Genomic DNA, 26,830 nt, shown 5'->3' with positions numbered 1-26,830 from the left:
GCATCGGACCCTGTGCTGATAGCTGGGAGCCTGGAACCTGCTTCCGATTCTGTGTCTCCTCTTCTCTCTCTGCCCCTCCCCGGCTCACATTCTTTCTCTCTCTCTCTCTCTCTCTCTCTCTTTCGAAAATAAATAAACATTCAAACAAATGATACTTCTGCTTTTTTACTCCCCTCCTATTACAGATCTTGACAAGAGGCCTGGACCCTTGCAAAAAAGTGTGAAAAAAAGTCACCCCTTCCATGGGGGCCAGGCGGAAGGCAGCGGGTTGGATAGAAGTTGGGCAGAGTGAAAATTACCCTTGAGATCCCTTAGGAAGCTGCCACGTTGGAGAGAGACGCGCTCAGCGCCCATAGTGGACCCAAACGCCTCTCTTTAATCATTAGCAACACCCTCCAGGACAGCAGGTGGTGCAAGGCATATATATACCTCCCAAAGCCTGCTCCCTGCTTCTGTGGAGAGGAACGATGTCTCATCTAGGACGTGTTCTAAGTCACAGAACACCTGCCTAACAGCGGCTTTGGCGCTAAAGACATGTCATTATCTCCCATACCAGCAAGACCTCAAGGAGGTGATTCCGAGTTTGGGGGTGGTAGCTCAGTGGTCTCATCCAGGTATTCGTGAAACTTACGCCTTATCTTCACCACCTTCAACTTCCTCGTGCCCGTTGCCTCGTGGTTGCAAGATGGCTGCTACAGCCCCAGACATCACCTCCTCGCACAATCTCACGTTCAAGGCAAGAGAAAGGGGATGCGTTCAAAGAGCTCTCCTTGCTTGCCTCGCTCTTCATTTTCTAGAATTCTCTAGAAGATTTCTCCTTAAGTCCCAGGAGCCAACCTGGTTCATAAGGCCAGCTGTTGCTGCCAGGGAGGATGGGGAGGTATGAAAGTGGCCTCTAGCCAACGCAGGGGGAAGGGGGTGATTTTTGTTTCTCTCTCTGACACAGCCCCGAAGCTAGTTTCTGGTCTCCAGACAATAGTGTGCCGCCGTGAATGTATGAGAAGGCCGGTAGCATGTTGACACGAATTCAGACCCTCTGTGGCCCACGGAGAGACTTGAGCTTCTCTTTAGGCTCACCCCCCTAAGTAGACACAACGTGAGTCCTCAGGACTCTAGCCAACAGCCACTTGTTTGCTGAAAACAAACTTTATCTTATCAGCTCAACCCTCCTGATCTCCTTAGACAGGGGAGCAAAGTGTTTGAAAAGTCCCGAGAAGGTCAGGAATCATTGTCCCCTGGGAGGAAGCGGAGGCTGGGCCCGGGGCTTGATCTGAGTTCTGCTTGTGGGACAGGTGGCTCCTGTTTCCCTCTGGACAGAGGATGAATCGATCCAGATACTCGAGGCATCGTAAGAATCCGTGTCGCACGGTTTGCTAGCCAGAGGTGGAAAGCTGCTTGGAGAGAGCCTGCTCAATCTTGTGTGTATGCTGAGAGCCGGAAAGAACTTTCAGGAAGTGGGCTCTGGGTACTAGGTTGCTTCTGCTTGTCCCCAAGAGAGTAATGCACGAGGGTCCGAGCGTATCCTTGGGTTCGCCGGTTGGAGTTGATGAGGTGGCAGGTATTTTCAGGGATCGTTTTTGGGCAGCGGGTGTTTGGTGTGAACAAAAGTACACGTAACAGAATTCTTTGGTGCAGGCAAAAGAAACCTATTCAAACTAGCTTAAGGGGGAAAAAAAAAGGAAGTCAGTGCATCCCAAGCCTTAGGGAAGGACACGCCAGCAGCTTGCAGGTCCTTAGAGAATCCGGGGTCATTCTCTCTGGGTCCCTCATCTGTCACTGAACAGCTCCCCTCTCGCCTCTGTGCCTCACTGGTTTCCTCTGCTACCCTGTCGGTTGGGAGAAAGAAGGCCACCCACAGCAACTTGTAATTATAACTATCTGGCTAGCCACATGCTTGCTTTCCCAGCTTCTCCAGCAGGTTGGGATAGCCACAGGATGCTGTCCGAACCAGTAAGACACGAGAGGAAATTTGCTAGGGGAGGAATGGGGTAGGAGGTGGTTCTGAAAAATATTTTGCTTCCAGATGAGTGACAGCTGAGCAAACAGAACTCTCTGTACTTCTTTCTTCTTTTTTTTTTTTTCTGCCATGAATGTGGCTCTGTGAAGACATGATGTTTGGAGTTGTGGCAGCCCTCTTGTGACCATGAGGCAAAAGGCCTAAGGATTAAAAATCAACATGCAGACAGGGGCAGAGCAAAAAGACCGAAGAAACTTGGGTCCTTGATGGTATGGTAGACCTCTGCACCTCAGAGAGACTCTGAGGCAGCTTGAATCACATGTGTACTCGTGCATCAGTTGGATCTAGATAGTAGATCGTGCTACATGAATAAGGTTGCTGGGAGTCAGGTTCTGGTCCCTTGTGACTGGGTTGGGGGATTGAGGGTGTGTCTACTATTTAGTTATATCTGTGTTAGCCATTCTTTTTTTTTTTTTTTTTTAATTTTTTTTAGTTTATTCATTTTTGAGAGAGAGAGAGACTGAGCATGAGCAGGGGAGGGGCAGAGAGAGAGAGAGGGAGACACAGAATCCGAAGCAGGCTCCAGGCTCCGAGCTGTCAGCCCAGAGCCCGATGTGGGGCTCGAACCCACGAACCGTGAGATCACGACCTGAGCTGAAGTCGGATGTTCAACCGACTGAGCCACCCAGGCGCCCCCGTGTTAGCCATTCTAATAATAATCTAAGTAGGTACCATTTGTCAGGGGCTTACTATGTGCCAAGCATCCTTTATCCTCTTTACCTAAATTAACTTGATGACTTCTCCTAACAACCATTTCAAGTGGGGGCTGTTATTATCTTCCTATTTTATAGACCAGAAAACTCAGCACAGAGTGTAGTAGCTGGCCCAGGATACATAGCCAGGAAGTGAATTTAAGTTTGGAGGTCCGGCTCTTGAGCCGTCCCTCTTAAATTTGATCCTGAAGTGGTCCTCGGGCTCGAAAGATGGGTTTAGAGCAGGTTAGTAAAGAGCCTTGCTAACGGGCAGGTCATCTGCGAGGGCAGGAGGAAGCCACAGAAATGTTCTACAATCGAGTCCTTTAGACATAATACCCCATTTCTTTGATTATCGGCGTTTCTGAAACCAAAATGTCATAAAATTGATCAACGTGTTGGTATCTTTTCCCCCAAGAGCCGTCATTAAGTTGATCACACCTCTTACAATAGAGGAGATACGGTAATAAATACTCGTGTTGTATTGAAGGTGGCTGAAGCCAGCCAACCTTTACCACGCACACTGTTTACGGAAGTGTAACCGTGTGCAGAACCGTGCACGAATCAAGAAGCAGAACACGATCAGCTCCCAGAACCCCCTCGCGCTCCTTGCCGGGGGTGACCCCTGTCCTGTCCTCCCATGGCATGGGTTCGTCGCCCCGGTTTTAAAACTTTACGTAAATTTAATTGTACAGGAATTCTCTTCGATCGCTACTGATCCTTTCCAGTGACTTGTAAGATGTCCCCGTGTAGAACCGGCTCATGTAAGCTGGGGAGACTCCCTCTGGAAGTCGTTTGCACCTCTACGGATGATGTGCAACAGATTTCAAAACCATCCTTTGGCTTCTTGATCGTGGATTCTCCTTCCGTGACCAGAAATAGGTGCAAAGGACAACGGGGTGAGCTTGAGGGCGTTTTGGCGTAGTTCAGTTTGGGGATCCAAGTTCGGCCTGTTGACAGTGTGAATAGGGAGGCACTTGGCTGGCTCGGTGGAGCATGTGACTCTTGATCTCGGGCTCGTGAGTTCCAGCCCCTCGTTGGGTGTAGAGATTACTTAAAAATAAATAAGTAAATAAACTTGGGAGAAAAAAAAAACTGGAAAATGTGAATGTCAAACGGATGTGGCTCCTAAAGATCGCCGGTGCCAGCAACCCTCCCTCCCCCCCCCCACCCCCCCCGTGTGGTCCAGCCTTCCAGCAAACTGCCCAGCCCTGGTGTGGTCCAGCCTTTGCACACCTCACCTACACCATCCTGTGTGCAGCGATCACCGTGGATGGCTCTGTGGTTCGGTCCAAGTACTGGGCTTTAGAGAAGCTTTTATTTTGAAAGGGAGATGGGAGCCCAGCGTGAAGGAAACGCACAACAGTCTCTTCCTTAGCTGCACCTGCACGGCGGGGGCCTAATGAGTTTGGGTTGATGGAGCCCAGACCTCAGGAAGGATTATAAATTCTCATTTGATTTGATTTGCTTCTAAAATACCTTAAGCCAGCTGTATGTGCCCAGCTGACCCTGGAGTCTTTGGCTGCTTTGGGGCAAGGTCTGGAGAGGCTCCCTCCTGTCCCAAAGCAGCTCCTCTCCCCAGTGGTGGCCGCCCTGGGTGGGGGTGGGGGGCTGCTGTGGTTAGGGCACATGTGTCCCCCTCCACCCCCTGCCGCTGTGACCTTGAATTCTCCAAAGGCCTCGTAACTGGAGGCCCCTTAATGTCTCCATTTTACAGAGGGGCAAGCTGCGCCTCCCAGAGATGGGTTGACTTGTCCTGAGTCCCTGCCGGTGGTTGGCAGAGCCTGTGTTCGAACCCGTGTCCCCCCCCTCCCCAGACCCAGTTATTTATTGCTCTTGAGCTGAGTGAGGCGAGGGTGCCGGCTGGGGAGGTTTCTGAAGACTCTTCACTGAGATACTGGAGAACCTGCCAAGAGTCAGGCAAGCGACAGAGCAGATGCGACAGTTAGCGGATGCTAACGTCGTTCAGGACCTCTCTGGGTGGTGGCATTCTACACACAGCCTCTGTCCTGCGGTTCTTAAAGTGGGGCCCCCAGACTGCCAGTATCTCCTGAGAATGTGTTAGGAATGCTGGTTCTTAGGCTCCACCCCAGGCCCCCTGAATTACAAATGCCAGTGATCTCTGTGTTAATGAGCTCCCTGGTAATTCTGGAGCGCACTGGAGTTGGCCGGTCCCTGGTCTATTTTGAGCCAACAGCAACCCGATGAAGGGTTGATTGATTGATCGATTGATTGGTTTTTGACAGAGAGAAAGAAAGAGAGCGTAAGTGGGGGAGGAGAAGAGAGAGAGGAAGAGGGAGAATCCCAAGCAGGCGCCACACTGTCAGCACAGAGCCTGACATGGGGCTCGATCCCATGAGCTGGGAGATCATGACCTGAGCCAAAATCAAGAGTCGGATGCTTAACTGACTGAACCGCCCAGGCACGCAGAATTAAGTATTTCTAGAGCTCTCCCATTGTACATCTCCACGGTTGAAACCTGTTAACGTTCTGTTGCTCAGTGTGTATACTCTTGGAGTTAAAACCTAGAAGAGGAGACCGTTAATAAACAGGTCAGCAGGCCCATCAAAATAATCAGCCGTTCAGTTCTAGGCGGGAAAGAACGGGGCAGGTGGGGGAGGGGAGGTTAAGGGATGTTAAGCCCCGTGGGGCTGTGACCATGGAGACGAGCCCAGCTCCGCACGAGGGAAGGGGCTGGGGTGCCAGGGTGACCTAGAGCAAAGACAGAACCCAGAGCCGTGGAGCCACCAGCTTCCGTCCCAGGCCTTGCACACAACTCAAGGATTAACCTCTCCCCGTCTCCGTGGCATTTTTCACAATGGGGGTGTCTTTGAGCTGGGGGAAAAAAACCTCCTCTTGTATCTCCGAGAACATGTGTCAGACCCTGGTTTGCAGTGAGCTTTACACATCGTCTTGGTGCTTTAAGAAGCCAGCACACCTGGGGCGCCTGGGTGGGGCAGTCGGTTAAACGTCCGACTTCAGCCAGGTCACGATCTCGCGGTCCGTGAGTTCGAGCCCCGCGTCGGGCTCTGGGCTGATGGCTCAGAGCCTGGAGCCTGTTTCCGATTCTGTGTCTCCCTCTCTCTCTGCCCCTCCCCTGTTCATGCTCTGTCTCTCTCTGTCCCAAAAATAAATAAACGTTGAAAAAAAAAAAAATTAAAAAAAAAAAGAAGCCAGCACACCGATACGGTGAAGCATGGCTGTCCAATAGAACCTTCTTCCGGGACGGAAACGCTGTGCGTCTGTGCTGCCCGATACGGGAGCCGCTAGCTTCACGTGGCCGTTTAGAGTCAGATGAATCACGCTAGAATAAATGGAAGCCTTCGGGTCCCAGCAGCACCAGCCACGAGTCAAGGTGCTCCGCGTAGACACCTGTGGGTTAGTGGCAGTCATATCGGAAGCACAGACACAGAGGTCAAGCGTAGAGGCGTGAGGTTGAACCCTTATAGGTCAAAACTGGTAGAACGTTGGCAACTTTCCATGGTACGGCCCTGATGGGAGTGCAGGGAGGGGGCGAGACCGATGAAATCCGTCCCCTCGTTCTGCAGGGAAAAGCCGAGGTCCAGGGTGCCTGGGGTCCCGCTCACCTAGCTGAGAGCCCGATGGGGCCAAACCCCGGGGTTCCTGACTCTCGCAGGAGTCGTTTGTCTGTTTGCTCAGGGAGTCTCAACTCGGCATGATTGACAGTTGGGGCCGGACCATTCCCTGAAGGGGTGGGGGGCTGTGCTGTGCGTTGCAGGATGTTTAGCAATGTCCCTGGCCTCCACCCACTAGCTGCCAGTGGCAAATACCCCGTCAGTTGTGGCAAAACAAAAACGAATCCAAGCGTTGCCCAATATCCCTCGGTGGGGTTGAGGGGAGGACAGAATGACCGCGGTTGAGAATAACCAGTGGAGCCGAAAACAGCGAACGGTTTCCCTTCTGTGCCTCCGCTCGCAATTGACCAGGAATGGGATCTGGGGACGCGGAGACCCCCGGGGGGCTGGCTGCCTCCCTCCGCGGAGCTGGGGCGCCCACAAATGAGGGCTGGCCGCCTGGGTTTACGGCAGAAGGCTCGACATGTGCTTACATCCCATTTTTCTTTCCAGCTCCACCAGCGTCTGGGTCTTTTTAGGCAAATAACTGGCTTCAGCCCTAGAGATAATTAAACCCATCTTTTCTCCCTCTCCCCGCCCCATCCCCTAAACCCTTTGGTCCATTCAATTCACAATGATAACATTGTTCGAGCAACACTGAGCACATGTTGACATTGAAGTGTTTAATCTTGCGGTACAGTAATTCCCCTGCCCCACCCCCACCCCACATCTGTGCCGCGCACGATGACAAATGCCTGGCCTGCCAGCGGCCTCGCCTCCGCGCCTGGGTCTCTGGGCATCTAACAAGGAGGCAGTGTCTCCAAAGACCCTCTCGGAGCGCCCGGCGCTGGGACCCCAGGTGGTCTCCTCGGCAGCCCAAGTATTTGGTGGAAAGTTCGAGAGTTGAAGCAGCGGTTTCGGGGGCGGGGAGACAATGCCGCTTGTGTGCCCTCCGCCAGGCGGGGGGCTAGGGAGGGACGATGGGGAGACGGGCCTCTCTCGGGGGCGGCCCTGGCCTTGGGCAGGAGCCGAACTTGCAAACTGGAGAGGGACCCGAGTGGGATGCGGTCTTCACTCGCCGAGCTTAGCGTGTAAGGAGGCGGATGTGGCGAACTTGCTGTGCTTCCGAGCTGTGTCCTTACCTGATGATCTCCGCAGCTGTGCGGGCGGTGGCCGTGTCCAGCGTCAGGGAGGGGGTCCTGCGGCCGGTGACGCGGGCACCAAGTGGGTGTTCGGACCGGCTGTGTGGCTCTGGGGAAGCGACTTGACCTCTCTGAGCCTTATCGTCTTCATCTGTAGAATGGACCTGATTCACGTGCCTGCCGCTGAGTAGGGCTTCGATAAGGGGTCCCGTGAGATCCTGTGTGTGACCCCTGTGACGCGCCATCCAGGCCCGCGGGAGGGCCTGTGTACTTGTGGCCGTCCACCCCACTGCCATCCGCCCGGCTGCTGTCCAAACGGAACGCCAGAAGACAACAAGTCGACCCTTCCTGGCGAGGACCTGCAGAGACCGGAGCCCTTGAGTACGGTTGGTGGGACGGTAGGACGATGCAGGCTCCGTGGAAAACGGTACGACAGTCCCTCGAAAAATGAAAAATATAGTTACCGAGGCTCCTGGGTGGTCAGTCGGTTACGCGTCCGACTCTTGGTTTCTGCTCAGGTCACGATCTCGCGGTCCGTGAGTTCCAGCCCCGCGTCGGGCTCTGGGCTGATGGCTCAGAGCCTGGAGCCTGTTTCCGATTCTGTGTCTCCCTCTCTCTCCGCCCCTCCCCCGTTCATTGCTGTGTCTCTCTCTGCCTCAAAACTAAATAAACATTAAAAAAATGTTTTTAAAAAGATGGTGAATCTTCGCGGTCCGTGAGTTCAAGCCCCGCGTGGGGCTCTGGGCTGATGGCTCAGAGCCTGGAGCCTGTTTCCGATTCTGTGTCTCCCTCTCTCTCTGCCCCTCCCCCGTTCATGCTCTGTCTCTCTCTGTCCCAAAAATAAATAAACGTTGAAAAAAAAAAAAAAAATTTAAAAAGATGGTGAATCTTATGTATATTTTAAAATATTAAATGATTAATATTAAATTACACTGAATTACAATGAAATAATACAATCTATAAATAAATATAATAATTAATATTAATAACGTATTACTTACTGGTTTTAGTACTAAATATTAAACATAAAATTTAAAAAGTGATAGGCATTACCTAGCTCAGGGATTAGGCAGGGGACAGAGCTTCGACCTAACTGGGCTTTTATCGGTGTTTCTCGAATCTCAGGACAATGGAGCGCTCTCCCACACCCCGCTGGGGCGGTCAAGGAGCATTTGTTGAACGAGTACATTGGGGTGCGAGGAGACGCTGAGCTATCCTCCTGGAAGCGTGTATCACTTTACGCTTTTGCGTGCTATTCCTTTACTGTGCGTTCCGGACAGCGCCCTGTCTTCTGGAACAGTTGCACAGCCGAGTGCCAACCGTCGTGTTACTAAGAGAACCTTTTCCTCTGGGAGTCGTTGGGTACACCTGTTCCACTTTCTAGAGCTCCCGATTTCTGGAGTGCCTTGGGCAGCTTTTCAGACTCCATCACCTCGCCGGGTAAATCTTCGAATGAATGTAGAGCCATCCTGGAAGTTGACATGCCCAAGGCTTCCGGGCCACCGGTTGCCTTCCGACAGCTGCCTTGGTAACAGTCAGCTCCAAGGAGTTCTGGACGTGTGACAGAACCTTCCGGGTGAAGTGTATCCCCGTAGGAAGGAAAGGGGCCTGGGTTGGAAGTTTTAGAGTCAGGTCAGGATGGGGGAGGTTTCTGACACATGGGATCTCGGGCAGTCAAGCGTCCTTGAAAAGTCAGTTCTAGCTTCTGGTTATATTGTGGACTCTTGATCGGTTCTCTTGCCTCCCGGAGCGTCATCTTTATTAAAGAGGCTCGGAACTGGAGATCTTTGGACCAGTCTGTCTCCTCTGCCCGCGGTGCCCTTCCCTGTCCTCTGGGGCTGCTTGTCCCCATCCTTCCTCAAGACTGGATTCACCGTCTTCCGTGTGAAGAACTCCCTCATACGTAAACAAATGCACTGGGGTTTACGAGCAGAAACTAAAACGGACTGTTCCTCTGGGGGCTGTGTCTCATTTGGCCCCGTTGCCGTTACCCCCACATTCTTGACATGGGAACAGTCAGGTGCATCTACCGAAGACCAGCGATTACCTGCCCGCTGACCTGCTGTCCTGCGTCAGAGTGTTTATCCAACGGAAACGTGTTCGCCAAAAGGCACGTACCAGGATGTTCCTCAAAGCAGGGTGTGTAACAGCCCCAGACTGGAAACTACCCTCAAAGAGGAGACGGGGGCCTGTACCCACAACGGGGTTCGATACAGCAGTGCAGACGAATGACCCTTGACTACACACAGCCACACGGGGGGAGGCTGAGTGAAGGACGCAGACGGGTAAGCACCCAGCCAGCTGCGTGAGTCCGCGTGTCGGGTGTCGCGACCGTGGTCACCTGCATGGGGCAGAGGTGTTCCCTGACGTGTCAGCGGGTGGTGAGAAGGGACGCCCGGGCGGGTGGCTTCCTGTTCCCACCTGCCTCTGCTAAACAGATAAATGTCCATAAACACTGACATTTCTCCCGCCCAGAATTACCCCTCCCAGGACCAGCGTGGGGGTTATTAATTCCAGCCTTTTGTAAAAGGATGCGAAAATCGGCTTTGGGGAATGGTGTTTCCCGGAATCCGTTTTCTTTGGACTTCTCTCTTGGTCTCGGAGATGTGGGCCCTTTTCATCTTTGGAAGATGAAAGTCTTCGTTCATGCCCGGGAGCTCTCTTAGCCGGTGGGGTGCTGGAGTGCAGAGGTCAGTGCAGAAAAAGCTAGATTCCGAGGCTCTGGGTTCCCTTTGGAAAGCTTTTCTGTATGGACAAAGGGAGATAACAGCTCTAGGCAGTTATTTCAAAACCCAGGTCTTGGGTAATCAAGAATGGTGACGTGACAAGGAAATGTGAAGACGTATTTACTCCCTCAAAGTACATGCATTTCTCTGCTTTCGGGGCGAGAGCTGAACCGTCTTGACCCCTGAGATCGAAATGGTGTAGATTCTGTGCTGTGGGGTGACTGCTGTGTAAAATGGAAGCCTTGGAAATGCGAGATTGGGAGTTTGGTTTGGACTTTGAATTATTAACTGCTCTTTTTTTTGGGGGGGGGGGAATGACTGTTCTTTCTTTGATAAATCACAAAGTTATTTCTAAAACCCACGATGCCGTGGTCTTAGGAAGCACAGGAGGTCCATGTGGTTTATGCTGCTCATCGCCCTGAAATAATTAGCGAGGGCAATTTGCTCAGAAAGCCGCCCGAAAGGGCCTGCAAATGTTTGCAACAAATGTAGCCGGACGCTCGGTGCCTGTATCGTTTTAACAAAAGAAACCGTATAACCCTGATCGCTTCACCGTCTTCACAGGTAAGATGCATTTTTATCTTAGACGTTTAAAAGGTTTTGTGTGCACCTGCTGCCTAGATTGAGCTTTGTGATTATGCATCAGTCTTTTCTCTCCTTGTTTGGGGGTGACTTTAGTGATGGCACCTGTGTTCGTGTCGTGCTTATTCGCACATGTCTTTAGTGTTCGGTCTAACCGCACTCTTTTTCTTTTTAAAAAAATTTTTTTTTCAACGTTTTTTTATTTATTTTTGGGACAGAGAGAGACAGAGCATGAACGGGCGAGGGGCAGAGAGAGAGGGAGACACAGAATCGGAAACAGGCTCCAGGCTCCGAGCCATCAGCCCAGAGCCTGACGCGGGGCTCGAACTCACGGACCGCGAGATCGTGACCTGGCTGAAGTCGGACGCTTAACCGACTGCGCCACCCAGGCGCCCCACCGCACTCTTTTTCAAATACAGTTGTCAGGTACCCACACGCGCATAAGGCTTCTTCTGCACCGACCGTCGGCTCGGTCTCTCGGCTCATTGTTTGAGAGGCCCAGGACGTGAATTGGTTCCGTGTGCCCAGCATTGCTGTTAGGTGCTGACTCTGGACAGCTCAGCGAGAAAGGGCCGTTCTCATTATTATCCCCGGGGCAAGGGGAGGCATGCAGAGGTTAGGGAACGTGGTCAAGACCACACAGCTGATAGACACAGCTGAGATTTGAGCTGAGCTCACCTGGTTCCAGAGTGGGCTTCCGGAGGCCAGCCACTCACTTCACTTGTAATCTTGGGCAAGTCCCCGAGCCTCCGGTTCCTCATCTGTAAGATGGGGATCCATCCTGCCTCACCAGAGTCGATCAGATGATGCTGGAAAGTGCCCAGAGCTGGTGCTTCGTGAACACTGCTTTTTTTTTTTTTTTTTTGTGCTTCTGGGTTCTTCAGGCATCTTTGCTGCAAGCTGGGGGTTCTGCACCCACGTTCTCTGGGGGAGGACAGAGGCCGATGGTTGGAGATGGAGACTTGATCTGTGCAGTCTGTCGGCATGGGGGGAGGGAGGGGGGCTGTGGAATGCGCCTCTCATATTCCACAGCCCCATGGGACTTAAATAGGACTGTGTAAGGGGACGTTTCAGGGGCGCCTGGGTGGCTCAGTCGGTTGAGCGTCTGACTTCGGCTCAGGTCATGATCTCGCGGTTCGTGGGTTCGAGCCCTGCGTCAGGCTCTGTGCTGACAGCTCGGAGCCTGGAGCCTGGAGCCTGCTTCCGATTCTGTGTCTCCCTCTCTCTCTCTCTCTCTCTGCCTCTCCCCCACTCGCATTCTGTCTCTCTCTCTCAAAATAAATAAACAAGCTTTAAAAAAAAAAGATAGAGGGGCGCCTGGGTGGCTCAGTCGGTTGAGCATCCGACTTCGGCTCAGGTCGTGATCTCACGGTTCGTGAGTTCGAGCCCCGTGTCGGGCTCTGGGCTGACGGCTCGGAGCCTGGAGCCTGCTTCTGGTTCTGCGTCTCCCTTTCTCTCTGCCCGTCCCCTGCTTGTGCTCTCTCTCTGTTTCTCAAAAATAAATTAAAAAAAAAAAAAAAAAGAAGGCGAGTACAAAAGAATACGTACCGTGTGAATCCCTGTTTATGATATTCAAAAACAAGGAAAACCAGCCTGTGGCTTGAGAAGTTGGGGGGAGCAGAGGGGTGCTGGGGGGTGATGCTCTGTCGAGCTGGGAGGAGCTCCGTGGGGAGGTTCACCTTGACCGTGTGCAGAACCGCACACACGGTTCGAGCGCGTTCCGGACGCGTGCTGTTATGCAATGAGAATGTTCTGACAACAGGCACAGGAATTGGTCTTGCGGGGCTGTTGGCTCAGCCACTGAGATGCGTGGCTGGGATTTGGTGGGGCCTGGGTTCGAGTCCCGGCTCTTTGGCCCCAGGCAGGCCACCCCACACCTCTTGGGTCTCAGGTGCCTTCCCTGCCAATGTGGCATTGTGCCCACCTCCTTGGGTGACCTGAAGGTTGAATGAGCTAGAAGGATGACAGAGGACCGGCCCCGGGCATTTCCCCAGTGACAGAGTCGAGGGTCTTTGCTGTGCCCCCTCCCGAAGCTCCCGTGGTCCCCAGTGGGCTGTACTTCCTAGAAGCTACCACAAAGACCCCTCCCTCCCCACTTCCGCATAGATCAGAGTTGGGGGACTGGTGACGCGTGCCCATCACCATTGTTTGCCACCCAGCTCAGCCTTGCCCGTAGACCGGGTCACAAAGGAAATGTTCTACAGATCCAGTGGTTTCTGGAGAGGTCATTCCTGTGGCCAGCTCTGCACATGTGGCCTAAGATTCCAGCACCTGCCGTTCAGGGGTCACCTTCCCGAGATCTCTCCAGTGACAGGGTCACTCCTGTGCCCAGCCAGAGTCCCCTGGCCTTGAGGGCTGCTCCTGATGAGTGGATCATTCCTCAACACCCCTGCCCCCATCGCAGTATCTTTTAGAACTACTATTAAGGTTTAAAACAGATTTTTTTTTTTTTTTTTAACGGAGACCTGTAGGAAGGGCCTTTGGGCTGCCACTGTTGGGGACCTTCTTCCTCAAAGGCGTTCACGTCCTGCTCACAGCCGGGGTAGCCCTGACCCAGCCTGAGAGCTTCTAGAGTTCATTAACCCAAAGCTCTAGATGAAGCTGGCGTGTTTCTCCCCTCTTCTGGCCAAGCTGGTTCCACTATTTTCCCTGCCTGTCTGGTCTCTCCCCACCCCTCCCCTGTTCCATTTTGGACCAGAGGATGCGTGCACCTTGGGAATCACAGGTCCACTCCCAGAAACACCCATTTTGGGCTTGTACCATTGGGGCGTTTATTATCGATGCAGCGGGTGTCATACCCGAGGCTAGGATCACTGCCAGAATAAAGCAGAAGGGTGCTGCGACTGAGGCCTTTGCCTTACTTTATCCGGAAGCCATTTTCAAAAGCCACGTCCCCTGACCTTGCCGTTCACCTCTTTTTTCTGCTTTCACTCTAAGGCTGTGGTGGTAAACCCTGGTAGCTGTTAGAAACATCTGGGGTGGGGCGCCTGGGTGGCTCAGTCGCTTAAGGATCTGACTTTGGCTCAGGTCACGATCTCGCGGCTCGTGGGTTCGAGCCCCACGTCGGGCTCTGTGCTGACAGCTCGGAGCCTGGAGCCTGGAGCCTGCTTCCGATTCTGTCTCTGTCTCTCTCTGCCCCTCCTCCCTCCCCCTGCTCGCATACTCACATGCACTCTTTCTCTCAAATATAAATAGACATTAACACCCCCCCCCCAAAATAAACACTCCTGCTTATGAGAATTCGGTTACTTAACTCTCACAACAACCCCTGAAGGAGGACTATTGTCCTTATTTTTAGATGAGGAAATCGAGGTCCAGAGAGATGACTTGGTACCTCGTGCAGGCCAGCTCCTTAGCGGCAGAGCCCGGATTTGAACGCAAGCCTGAGCTCCCGTGAACCCGAGTCTGTCCAGGGTCCCTGGGACGGCTGGGTCTGTGCCCCACTCTCCCCAGCGGGTTGATGGAGAGTCGTTGCTGTCGCTCAAGGCGACCATAGGGTCTGTGGCTGCGGCCCCACCCCCACCCCCACCCCGGCTGCACCAGGTCAGCGGGAACGGGCAGGTGGCACCTGGGGGGCCCGGCAGTGGGCTGGCTGGGACGCTGAGCCACGAGCGTGCGAGCCAGCTACTAACGAGCTTTCGGTGCCCGTGTGCTTTCTTCCTTTCTAGTGGAGCACGACAAAGAGTTCTTCCACCCACGTTACCACCACCGGGAGTTCCGGTTTGATCTTTCCAAGATCCCAGAAGGGGAAGCCGTGACCGCAGCCGAATTCCGAATCTACAAGGACTACATCCGGGAACGCTTCGATAATGAGACGTTCCGGATCAGCGTTTACCAGGTGCTTCAGGAGCACTTGGGCAGGTGGGTGCTGTGACGGGTCCCCGGGAGGTGTCCTGAGCTTCCCTCAGTGGCAGAGGAAGACGGGGGTGGCGGCCAGGGGATGGGGCCAGTTTGGGGCAGGGGGCAGTCGCGGCTGCTTCCGTCACGGGTCACCAGCCGTGTGCCAGGCCCCCTCTACGGAATGTATTTTTTCAAGAAAGTTTATGGTGTATGTCGCTGTGTCTTAAAACTAGCCCCTGTCAGCAAATTGAGTTAGGAATCGGAGACAGCCAGGTGAGCCGCGTGGGTATTTATGGGGGGTCTGGGTCTGGCATGCGTTCATGGGCACCGAGGGGACGGGGGTAGGGAAGAGGGAGAAACATTTTGGGGGGAGGCCTACCCTGTGCCTCACTGCGAACCCCAGCCCATGATGTCAGGCAAGCAATGAAGGTGGCCATTTGTAATAAAATGTTAGGGGAGCAGAACCTAAGTAACCAGGCAGAGAGAGACCTGAGCCTTCGGAGAATCACGAAGTTAGGAACCAAAATGTTGCATTGATTTAGTTTTGAGGTCTCCCGGGGGGTAAGAAGGCTGAGAGATGGGCTGGAGCATTGAACAAGGACATAATGGGCTCCCGAGGTGGATGTGACCCAGGCGGTGACACCCAGCGGTTGGCTTTCAAGATGTCTCAGGCTGGCAGACTTTTATCGTCGCCCGATGCCATTTCGTCAGTAACTAATGGAGGAATTCATGGCGCCTCCTGAGGGACAGCCCTTATTTGCATGTGCAGCGGGAATGGGGACCTGTCACCACACTAGGGACCTAGGAACCATCACCACCTCCCCAAGCACCGCCATGTTAGGGGTCGTCTTAAACACTAAGAAAACCGAACTCTTCTTTCTTATTTCCACTGGTTTGCATGTGTAACCTCATTCCGCGTGCATCGTAGCCCTCTGGGATGGGGACTCCTCAGTGACGTGGGGAGAATTAAGAGCTAAGAGCAAAGGGTGTGCCGTTTCCCCCCACCACCCAGAGAGAAAGTGGCCAAATTAGGGCTTGAGCCGGGGGGGGGGGGGGTGTGGTATACAGAAAGTGTTTCTTTTGAAGATACAGGTTTGAGTAGCTAAGATGCGCGGACGTCATAAAATTCAGACGCGAGAAAAGCAACGAACGTGAACGTTGAAGCTCCTGCCCAGCTCTGAGTCCCAGGGGCCCGTCTCTCAGGCAGCCTCAAGTTCAGTGCCGTGAGCTTCCTTGAATCCGCAACACGTGTGTGCGAGAGTGTGTGTCTTTCCAGGGGGCGTCTCTTCATATTCTCCCTCCTGCACCTTGCTTTCTTCGCGTCACAGCAAGCCTTGGGCGATCCCGGGTGGGTTCACACAGAACGTCCTTTTTCTCTCTGCCACCATGCCGTGAGGGACTTAGCCAGCTTCCTGCATGTGCGTGGCGGGTTCCCCACCTCTCTGTGTTACAGGCGGACGACACGTTTTTTTCAGGGACGCATTATTTCACGTCCGTCGTGTCTGTCGGATACGGCTCTAGAAACAGACTTGTGCGGTCCGAGGGTACACGCATCGGCAACTGATAGGTTTTGCTGAACGGCTGTCCTCGGAGGTCATGTCCGTTTATACCAACCACGTAGGAGAGGAGGCCTGTTTCCCAAGCGCTCAGGACGCCGTCTCTCATCGAACTGTTTGGTCTCTGTCAGTCTGACGGGTGACAAGTGGTATCTCAGCGTGGACGAAATTTGCACTTTAGAGCCCCCACTGGGACGCAGTGCCCTACACGCCGTCCTGGAGGGGACGGTACCAGAAAGGGACGTGGTGTGGCGTGGGGGAGCTGGCACCCGGTCCTGGCAGTCGCCTCCGAATCTGACTGTGGACACTCAGGTGCCCCAGGTAACCCTGACGGCCTGTGCCCTGGCCCCCAGACTCATAGGAAGAAGCGTGGCGTTCATTCCGGGGGTGCGACACACGTTTGCTCCGTTCGCTCACAGATTGCCCCAGGACTCTTGAACAAAACCAGATGTTTGACTTTTCTCGTGAAGGCTGATGAGCCGGAGGCGAGGCAGAGGCCGTTGGTCGATAGCGCTCTGTTGCCCCCTTGTGCAGAAACCCCGAGTGAGCCCGGCTCGCTCCCCAGCCCTCCTGGCAAGCCCCCCACACGTGCCTCAGAAATCTCCATCAAGAGGCTTAACCTCCGGAGTGTGGCTGCTCCGAGCGGTCTGGCTGAACGCATCTGCGAGGCTTGGCGGCTGGCACCTGTGCTGTTCTTTCTCCGGTCCCCGTGCAGGAGCGCGGTGGCCCTTCCCTGGCCGCCGGTCCCCGGGGGTTCTGGCCGGGATGCCGCCCCTTCTCGTGAGCGGGAACCTGCTCCAGGACTGCCGGCTCGCACCCTCCGGTGCCGGGCTTGGTGCCAGGGGTGTCGTCACCCGCCGGTCCCTGCACTGCTGGGGGCCGCTGGAGGCTGAGAGCGGCAAGCCCGGCTTGACGGGCACAGGACCTCCTTCGTGGAGGTGCGAGGCCCCTGCACTTGGACAGAGACGCGTGAGCCCAGCGATTTGTTGCTTCCACCGCCTTGAGCGTCCAGGTGCCGGCCTCAGAACTGGACCGTGGGGACGAGCAAGCTCAGATCACGAGGGCAGGGCCCACCTGAATGGTGGCTGAGGAGTGACCTAGGTTTCTGGGGCGTCCTGACGGAGTACTGCGAGGACAGTAGAGACGTGCTCAGTGCCGGAGGCTAGTCGTCTGAAGTCAAGGCAGGGCCGTGCTCCCTCGGAAGCCTTTGGGAGGTGGTGGGGGGGCCCTTCCCGCCTCTGCCAGCTTCCGGGGGTGGCTCTCCACTGTCGGTGCCCTTGGCTTCCAGCTGCGTCTGTTCCCTCTACCCTGTTGCCACGTGGCTCTGCTCCTTCACGTGACACTGTGTGCGTCTCTCTCTCTCAGAAGGAAGCCAGTCATCTCGAATTAGGGGCCCGCCTTCCTCCAGTATGACCTCATCTTACTCCACGGAGGGTCTGCAAAGACCCCCTTTCCAACCAAGGTCACACTCCTAGGTCCCGGGGGGAGGACTTGAGCGGATACAGTCCTCCCGCGACGGGGTAGAGAAGGTGGATGGGAAACAAACGGGCCGCGTGGCCTGGCAGAGTGCTAGTGGTCATTGATGGCCTTGCTGAGCTGGGGATGTTCGAGTGACAGGAAGGATCTGGCCACGGGGAGTGGGAGAGAGCGGGGAGAGTGTCTCAGGGGAACTGCAAAGGCCGTGGTCCTAAGTGAGGGACAAGTGCGGGTCGTGGGGAGGACAGAGGGACGAGATGCTGCCCGGGCAGGTGAGCCACTCAGTCCTCGCTTAATGGAACACGAGCCCTGGCCTCCCGTCCCCCCGGCTGCCAGCAGCTGCTCCCCTCTCTGCCTGTCTCAACCTGCTGGCACCGTGGGCACCTGTCCCATCCCGGATTGAGGCTGCTGCCCCCTCGACCCTGGCTTAGCTCCGTGGAGTGGCTCCAGAGGCCCCAGGGGAGGGGAGAAGGCCCACGTCACTGTGGTTGGATGAGGGATGGGTGGGACGGCTGTCCGTGGCTCTCTAGCAGGGGGCCAGGGTGGGCATGGCAGGTTGCCCCCGATGAGCAGCTTGGCCACAGGCAATCAGTGAGGCTATGAGCCTTGCTTTGGGTCCCCGACTCTGGGGGCGCTTGGCTTGCTGGGAGACCAAGTCCCTTATCAGCAAACGTTTGAGTACCCGCTGTGTGCCGTGCACCGGTGGGAGTAACCAGACCCACGTCCCTGCCCGCTAGGAGCTCACGATCCAGCAGAGGAGATAACACGACAGGTGCAAAGTACCAAATAGGCGGGGAGTGGAGTGACAGGCGTGGGGAGGCAGGGGTTGGGGGAGGCGGGGAAAGGGAATGCTATCTTCAGATTTCCAAATTTCCTTTCCGTACCTGAGACAAGGAGACGAGAGCTCCATTCTCCAGAAGTTAAAAGGTTAAAAAAAATTTTTTTTAAATTATTTATCTCTTTTTCTGGGTGGGTTGTTTTTTTGTTTTTTTTTTTTTTAATACAGAAGCAAAATGATTCTGTTGTGTAATTCCCCAGGTAGGATGGCCCGGCTAGTAAGAGTGTGGGTTCAAATACCAACACTATCTACCAGTAACCCTTGGGGCCTCAGTTTCTTCCTCTGTACAATGGGGATAGTAATTGCATCTACCTCCCAGGGTTGTGGTGAGGATAAAGTGGGTTAACATACTTATTTATTATTTGTTTATTTATTTATATTTTGAGACGGAGATAGAGCATGAGCAGGGGAGGGGCAGAGAGAGGGGGAGACACAGAATCCGAAGCAGGCTCCAGGGTCCGAGCTGTCAGCACCAAGCCCGACGCGGGGCTCGAACCCACGGACCGCGAGATCATGACCTGAGCCAACGTCGGACGCTTAACCGACTGAGCCACCCAGGCGCCCCGACATACTTATTTAGAACATAGTAAGTGCTCAATAAAGGGTCACTGGGTTTAGATCATCACTGCTGCCACCACCATCACCACCTTCTTCACTACGATCACCGTAGTCACAGGGTGACACAGAGAGACCCTCAGAAGAAAACAGGAGCTCCCGGTTTTGGCTGCAGCACTGCCCCCCCCCCCCCCCCCCCCCCCCGGCGAATCTCTTAGCTTCGAGGTCTCTGATGGCGATGAAGGCCTGAGCTTGTGCGGAGGCGGGGCCCCTGTTGGTGTTTCCCCAGCTCTGGCGGTGGGGTGGGGTTGGGGACACGCATCGTCTTCAAGAGCTGATCCCCAGAGGAGCCCAGGTGCTGCCCCTGCCACCCCGCCGTGTGGCCAGCCTGCCCCCTCTGCTGAGGGGTATGTGGCTTTGCTGCCACCAGCCGCCCAGCTGCGTGGAGCTGGGCCATCTGGCTCCCTGGCGAGCCTCTGCCGGGGCTCCAGGGAGGCCCCGGGGTGCCGGGGATTAGCTGGCTTTGGGTTAGCCTCAGCGTCTCTCCCCTCGTGGCAGCCACTTGCCACCAAGTCCTCTTGATCTCTCGGAATCCAGATTAAATTCCGATAATGAGCCGAGCTGGAGGCCTTCCATAGCCGTCGGGCCCTGCTTGCAGCTGGAGAGGCCGCCGGAGCCGCCCTTGGCGGCCTGCGGGATGAGTGGGGGCTGAGGGGCAGGCCTGGGGACGGGGGGCCTTGGCTCCAGTGGCTTTGCCGGGGGAACTGGGGGGCCCAGGGATCGGGGCCTGCCCTCCTTTTCTGAACCCCAAGCCTCAGTCTGGACCGGCTGGGACCCGGCTCTCCAGAGCTGGATTCGCGTCGTGTGGAGGTCGCACGACTGAACCAGTTTCGTTCCCGAACGCTGGACTGGGCCTTTCCATCCTGACCCCCTCCCAGCCCTCCCCGCAGAGGCCCCGGCTTGCCTCCCCCCCCCCCCCCCAGCCCGTGCTGCCTCACCTGTGCTGGACACAGGTGCTCTGCGAGACACGCCCTTGGGGGACCACAGGCCTGCCGGGGACGGCAGCGCCTGTTCGAAGGGGGTCAGTGACTGCCAAGGTCGAGGTGGTGTTGGCAGCCATTGAAAACTGTCCCTCAGTCAGTCTCGGGGACTCGGGGTGCCGGGGGAGGGACCTGAGTGGTCCCCGAGGCCAAGGTTGGATCGGCCGCAGCCTGAGCCACCGAGGAGGAAGGAGCTGTCCCCGTGACGGGCTGGAGTGGGGACCGAGGGGCTGCTCGCCGAGGCGGCTGGCGGGCGAGCGGAGGGAAGAGGTGAGACTGTGTGCCTGTGCTGCCAGATGGGGGTCTTGGACACGCTTCCCCCCCCCCCCCGGCCCTTCCCCGGGGACCCCCAGGGCTCCCAGCTGCCATCAAGGAGGGGGCATCCTGTCTCCTCAGCGGTGCCCTCACCCCTCCCAGAACTCTCAGACCTGCCACGGCTCTTACCTGTTCGTCTCGAGAGGGGAGCCCCGTAGCATTCTTGCCCTTAACAGTTCAGTGACCAGGCTCCCAGGATCTGGTGAAAACGTGGTCGAGTCTGCCCTTTGCGGGGGCAGGGCGGGGGGGGGGGGCTGACCTTGTGCATTTCTGACAAGCTCCCAGGGGATGCCCTCGTGATTTCCATCCGTGGGAAGCAGGGACAAGCTGCCTGCGTGCTGGGGGCAGAGACTGTCTTACTGGGAGAGCATTGGCGGTGGCAGGGCGCGGGTCGCCGGACCCTTCCCCAGTCTCCCTCGTGTTAAAGGTTCAGGACTTGGGAGCGAGGCTCCGACGTTTACCTGATTTTGAGCTGAGCATGTCTGGGCAGACGGATATGGTCACCCACCAGAGCACATCCCCACCTGTGTTCTAGGTTTGTCATCATTTGGTGCTTTCCAGATGTGACTGCGTGTGCTGGGCCTTTTAGCTTCGTCGTGTTCCTTGGAAAAGATCCTAGGAAAACTTACTATCCCCATTTCCCAGGTGCAGAGACTTCCTCAGAGAGAGGGCGTAACTTACCTGAGGTCACACAGCTAGGACGGGGCAGAGTTGGGACTTGAACTTGGGTCTCCGAGATTCCAGGGCTCACGTTCTCGGCCGCGGTGGCACCGTGTTGTTTCTCGCTGGTACTGATTCCCTCACGTGATTGGGATCCCCGAGCTCTGGTTCTCACCCTGGGCTGGGGGTGAGGATCACCTTGGGGTGGGGGGGTGGGGGGCTTTTACAACTCCGGATACATCAGAGTCCCGAGGGTCGAGGCTGGGCATGTTTTTACAGCTTCCAGGCTGTGGGCAGGTGGCGAGAGCTCCCTTCTCTCTGGTCTGTGAGCCGTCATATATGCCTGAGAGATGGAAGGGGACCGATTCCCTCCAGTCCAGGCCTCCATGTTCCCTTTTGCCTGGTCTTTCAACGATGACCGTTTTTCTTCACAGGACCGAACCCGAGTGCCGTCCAGACCCCGCTTCACAGTCTCAGCGGCACAGGCGAGGGGCTGGCTGAGGGTGGGGAGCCCTTCAGGCTCTGGCTCCAGAGGCTTCCGGAAGCTTCCGGAGCCTTTCTGCTGCTCCTCAAGGCCTACGTGCCTGGTTCCCCGTCTCCTGGCTTGCGCCTCCTTCCACTACACCTCAGCCCCAGGGCGTGAGCTCTGGTTTTGAGCTGCTTTTACAGAAGTTGCCGATTCAGCTCCCCAGTAGAATCAAGGGCTGCTGCTGGGCACACCTGCATCAATTCGGCCGGTGCCTTCCATTTCGCCCACCCCATTTTTTTTTCTTTTTAAGTTTACTTATTTATTTCGGGGGGGGGGGTGGGGGGAGGAGGGGCAGAAAGAGGGAGAGACACAGAAGCCCAAGCAGGTTCTGCACTGACAGCTCAGAGCCTGACACGGGGCTCGAACTCACAAACCTTGAGATCATGACCTGAGCCGAAACCAAGAGGTGGACGCTCAACCGACCGAGCCCCCACCCCCACCCCCCAGGTGTCCCCTGGCCCTCCCCTTCTTGAGAACGCCCCTCTGAACGGAGAGAAGAGACGGCCACCTTCTTGAACAGCGATGATGACAAAGCTAGCTTCCTTGAGGACTTGCCAGGCGGCAGTCTGTGGTCCTTCGCATCACACCCCCCGACGGAGGTACCACCAGGCAGCTCGGCTCACAGACCAGGACGCTGAGGCACGGTGCTGGGTTAGGGAGTAAGGAAAGGAAGCTTGCATCTGCCTTTAGTCCCATCGGGTTTTCTTCCTTGGCCGGCAGGTATGCATTTTCCTTTTCCTACACGGCAGTCCTAGGAGTTGGGTAATGGTGGGGAAATCCGGTTTCCTGCACGAGGAAACTGAGGCAGAGAAGACAAAAGACCTGGCCGGCTTATTCCACAAATCTGCGTAGTGAAGAGGGAAAGACTGGGTGGGCGGGGGGGCTCTGGAGACACCTGGATCCACCCCTGTTCCACCACTGGGAAGCTGCGTGAACTTGGGCCGGCGGGGGGTGGGGGGAGAGGGGAGGCGGCTCATGGACCCTGGCTGAGCCTCACCGGAGATCTGAGTGCCAGCTGCTGAGACGGCTTTACAGAGCCGGCGCTCGGTAAAACCTGTGTGTGTGATTGCGTGACGGAGCATCCGGCCTTCTGGGGCGTGGGCTTCCCGAATCCCGGGACCACGGCCGCCTCTTGCCTCGAGGTAGTCCCAGCACCTGAGCGGTCACCAGTGTGGAAACGCACGCCAACAGTTACCTGTTGGCTGAGCGAGTGCCCGCCGAGGAGCCCTAGTCCAGCCTCAGACCGGTCCGTCCCGGCGTGTTCTCTCTTCCGGAACTGAAACCTGAGAACGTCTTGTTTGCACACTTTCTTCAGCATCTGAGCCCAATTTCCAAAAAGTGAAAATTGCCCGTAATTATAATACTTTTCGATCTTAGGGACGTTTCCCTGTGATGATTATAATTATATTATTTAGAGCTGTGTGCCAGTGGGTACCCAAGGGTGGATTGGTTCTCGTCTGCAAATAGGGGACATGTCAGCGTGGGTGCCGCAGCCCTGGGTTTCCTATCCTGGAATGAATTTGGAGAGGATGGCTTTCGCATTGGGGGCTGGCTGTATAACTTGATCTGGCGCTTTAATTCCAAAAGCACTTCATACTTGGACCTCTGCTCGCCTATAGGAGCCTGTTTTTCCAAATGTATTAACATCTGTGTTTCATATCAGGGCCTGTAATTGCTTTAGCCTTTTTGGCAGGAGACAAAGAGAATTAATATTTTTCAATGTGGTCGTGAGCGGTCATCTGTAGCTGGGAAGAAAAGAACCCAGTGAGGACAGGGAAGGCAGGCTTACCAGGAAGATCATGTTTTAAAGGCGTCAACCGCGCTTGTGGTGGAAGTCCTCGGTTATTTCAAGTTCATGGCGGAAGGTAGCCATCCGGGCAAATGCTCAGGGTTCCTCCACACCCTGGGTCTCCCTTCCTCCGTCTTCTTGCCAGCCTGTCAGCACCATTTTCTTCTTTTCCCCTCACGATGCCCTTGGCTTTCCATCCTGCCGCTCCCAGGATGGCGGAAGGAAAGCAGACAGCCGGCCTGCACTCCCCCTCCTGCCCCTCCGGCATCCGAGGCAGGCATTGCTAATGGATCGCGGCACGCCCTCCAGCCTGATCCTCGGCACAGGCCTTCGCTTTGCGGAGCGGCCGAGTGATCAGCCGCGGAGGGAAGCCGGCCGGCCCCCGGTCTCAGGTCCGGTTTCCTGGAAGCTCACCCCGACACGAGAGTTACGGGTGAAAGTGAGTAATTAGAAAACGTTTCCGGCACGGAGAAGTGGGCGGGCAAAGGCTGGCCGCCAGGCGCCCCGAAGTCTCCGTGGCGGGACTGTGGCTCCCTCCGCCTGCAGGGGCTCCTGGAGACAGAGGTGCAGAGCTCTGCAGGTGTTGAGGCCTCCAGGTCCGTCAGTAGGGGTTAAGGGCTTGCGTCGCAGGCTTGGCAAGCCTGACCTGCCGTGGACTCAGTGCGCATCACCGTGTGAGGGTGGGTCGGGCCGTCCGGGGCCCTGCGGGCCTCCTGGCCTCTACCCGGGAGATGGCGCCACCAAGTTTCAACAACCCCAAACGTGTCCAGACATCGTCATATGCCCCCTGGGGACAGAATGGCCCCCGAATGAGAAGCGCCCGGAGTGGAGCAGGGGGAGGTCGGTCCCCAGGCACTTCCACTCTAGATGTTGGTCGGCGAAGGGCATAGCTGGCATGGGGGAGGGGAAGCTCATTGCCGCAGCCGAGCCTCTGAGGAGGATCTGAGATGCTGGGGTGCTGGACCAGCCCCAAGGGGTGCTGCTGGCTCTGACCCACGCTCGGAATACGAATTCTTCACCACCTCTGCCTTGTTCTTACTTTCCTGTTCATCTTGCTTACCGCTGTCTGCCCGTGAAAATACTGCTTAGCCCCTGCCATGGCCTTGCTCACAGGCTTGTATCCTTCCACAGTCAGGGATGATGAGGCCCAAACCGAGGTGGCATCAGCACCACCTGGGAGCACATTTAAAGAGGAAAACAGAGGGGCACCTGGGTGGCTCAGCCAGTTAAAGGTCTGACTTCGAGTGGGGTCATGATCTCTCCGCTCGTGGGTTGGAGCCCAGTCGGGCTCTGTGCTGACAGCTCAGGACCTGGAACCTGCTTCGGATTCTGTGTCTCCCTCTTCCTCTGCCCCTTCCCTGTCTCTCCTTCAAAAATAAACATGTTTTTTAAAAAAAGTTTTTTAAAAAAGAGGAAAATAGAGATTACCATTTTTTTTTTAAGTTTATTTATTTTGAGAGAGAGAGGCAGAGACAGAGGGACAGAAAATTCCAAGCAGGCTCCGTGCTGTTAGTGCGGAGCCTGATGCGGCCCAGGGGCTCCGTCCCACGACTGTGAGATCATGACCTGAACCAAGCAGGGACTGGAAGTCTTCGTTTGTAGTCTACTTTTTAAAAGTTTTATTTTAGAGCCGTTTTCGGTTCCCTGCAAAACTGAGGGGAAGGGACAGAAGTTTCCTCTATGCCCCCTGGCCCCACACATGTACAGCCTCTCCCGTTATCAACATCCCCAGCCAGAGTGGGACGCTTGTGACATCGGATGAACCTATTTGGACACGTCATAATCTCCCCAAGTGTGCTGTTTACACTAGGGGTCACCGATGCTGGTGCGCATTCTCTGGGCTTGGATAAACGTACAGTGATGTGTGTCCACCGTTATACTGTCATACTGAACGTGTTCACTGCCCTAAAAATGCTCGGTGCCCTGCCTACTCCTCTCTCCCCTCCCCATCCTTGTTTTCATTGTCTTCATAATCTTATCTTTTCCAGAGCGTCCCGTAGTTGGAACCGTACAGGATGTAGGTGTTAGTATTGAGAACGAGCTCCTAGGACTGGCTACGTGATTTGTGAGACCTAAGGCAAAATGAAAAGGTCCTAAGGATTTCGAGACGGCGACGGCAGAGCGTTAAACCACGCACAGAGTCCTTCTGTATGGGGGACCCTGAGTGATGGGACAGGTGCCATGCCCGTGGGGCTGGCCCTGCAACGTCTCCGGGTGTGGATATCTGTCCGTTATCTCTGTGCATTTGGGTACCTTGCGTCTGCACCTTGATTCCGTGGTCTAGCTCCAACCTCATATACACAGACACACGAAGATGCACACACACGTACACATGCTTTCTGGTGTGGCCAGGTTGACATTTGCACCCCCTTTTTTTCTGGGGGCACCTTGTTTTCAGGCCTCTGCGTTTCTCACCCCATTTCCCTGTCCGTCCGGTCTTCTCCTCTCTTAATTCCCGCCCCTACACCCTCCCCCCACCAGCTTTTTAAGAAATACAATTTACTTTTTATTACTAGGTTTTTATTTATTTCCTTTTAAAGTTTATTTAATTATTTTGAGAGAGAGAGTGGGGGGGAGGGGCAGAGAGAGAATCCCAAGTAGGATCCGTGCTGTCCGTGCAGAGCCTGATGGTGGGACTTGATCCCATGAACCGCGAGATCGTGACCTGAGCTGAAGTCGGATGCTCAGCCGACTGAGCCACCCGGGTGCCCCAATGTTTATTTATTTTTGAGAGAGAGAAAGAGAGAGAGAGAGAGGGCACGCACACGCATGAGTTGGGGAGGGGCAGAGAAAGAGGGAGACACAGAATCCGAAGCAGGCTCCAGGTTCCGAGCCGTCAGTACAGAGCCCGACACGGGGCTCGAACCCATGACCTGTGTGATCATGACCTGAGCCAAAGTCAGACACTTAACCCACGGAGCCACCCAGGTGCCCCAACCCTACCTACTTTAACATCCAGCTCAAGTCCACCATTGTGGTCTCACTGCCTTTTGGACCTGGACATGTGGGGGTCAAGATCACTGGGTCCTCAGCTGGAGAGCCTTGTAACCTTTGGGGCTTTTAGCTACCGTCCCTCCAGTGCCTGGCACAGAGCAAATGCTTCTTGAGCGAAGACTAGACTATGAGAGTCTTTTAAAGAAGATGATTTTTTTCTTTCGGACTCTTTGTCAGGGCCTAGTTAAGGAATCTTTAAAAATGATACTTAGGCCCCAAAGCAGACTTTTTCTCCTCGACGTTGTGGGTTCAGGGATTTGCATTCAACCTTTGGCTCAGGGATTGGGCCCACAGGTGGGGGAAGGGGAGGAGGAGGAAGGGCAGGGTTGTTTGTGAGTCAGGTGGGACCAAGAGTCAGAACCAGGAGCCTCCGGGGCCGGCTTGTCAAGGGAAAGGAAATGGGGACTCTCGGAAAGCTTTAGCCGACAGAGCCCTGCTTCGGGTCCCTTTACAAACATCAGGGGGCCCGGGCGCACCTCTGGACCCTGAATTCCTGGGAGAACC

The 26,830-nt window shown here is 55.3% G+C and overlaps 1 protein-coding gene across 2 annotated transcripts in view; it reads left to right on the top strand.

Moving 5' to 3' along the window:
* Positions 1-26,830, top strand: part of BMP7 (bone morphogenetic protein 7) — a 92,070-nt gene that overhangs the window by 18,706 nt on the left and 46,534 nt on the right. For both annotated transcript variants that reach the window (XM_086702549.1, XM_086702548.1), the window contains exon 2: positions 14,403-14,595. In XM_086702549.1, the coding sequence (XP_086558675.1) occupies positions 14,403-14,595 (193 nt within the window). The remainder of the gene's footprint in view (positions 1-14,402; positions 14,596-26,830) is intronic.

Source organism: Puma concolor, chromosome A3 (assembly GCF_028749965.1).
Source record: "Puma concolor isolate L17-30 chromosome A3, mPumCon1.1.hap2, whole genome shotgun sequence".
Taxonomy (NCBI): Eukaryota; Metazoa; Chordata; class Mammalia; order Carnivora; family Felidae; genus Puma; species Puma concolor.
The sequence above is the reverse complement of the archived record's forward strand: the minus strand, read 5'-3'. Positions and strand labels throughout refer to the sequence as shown.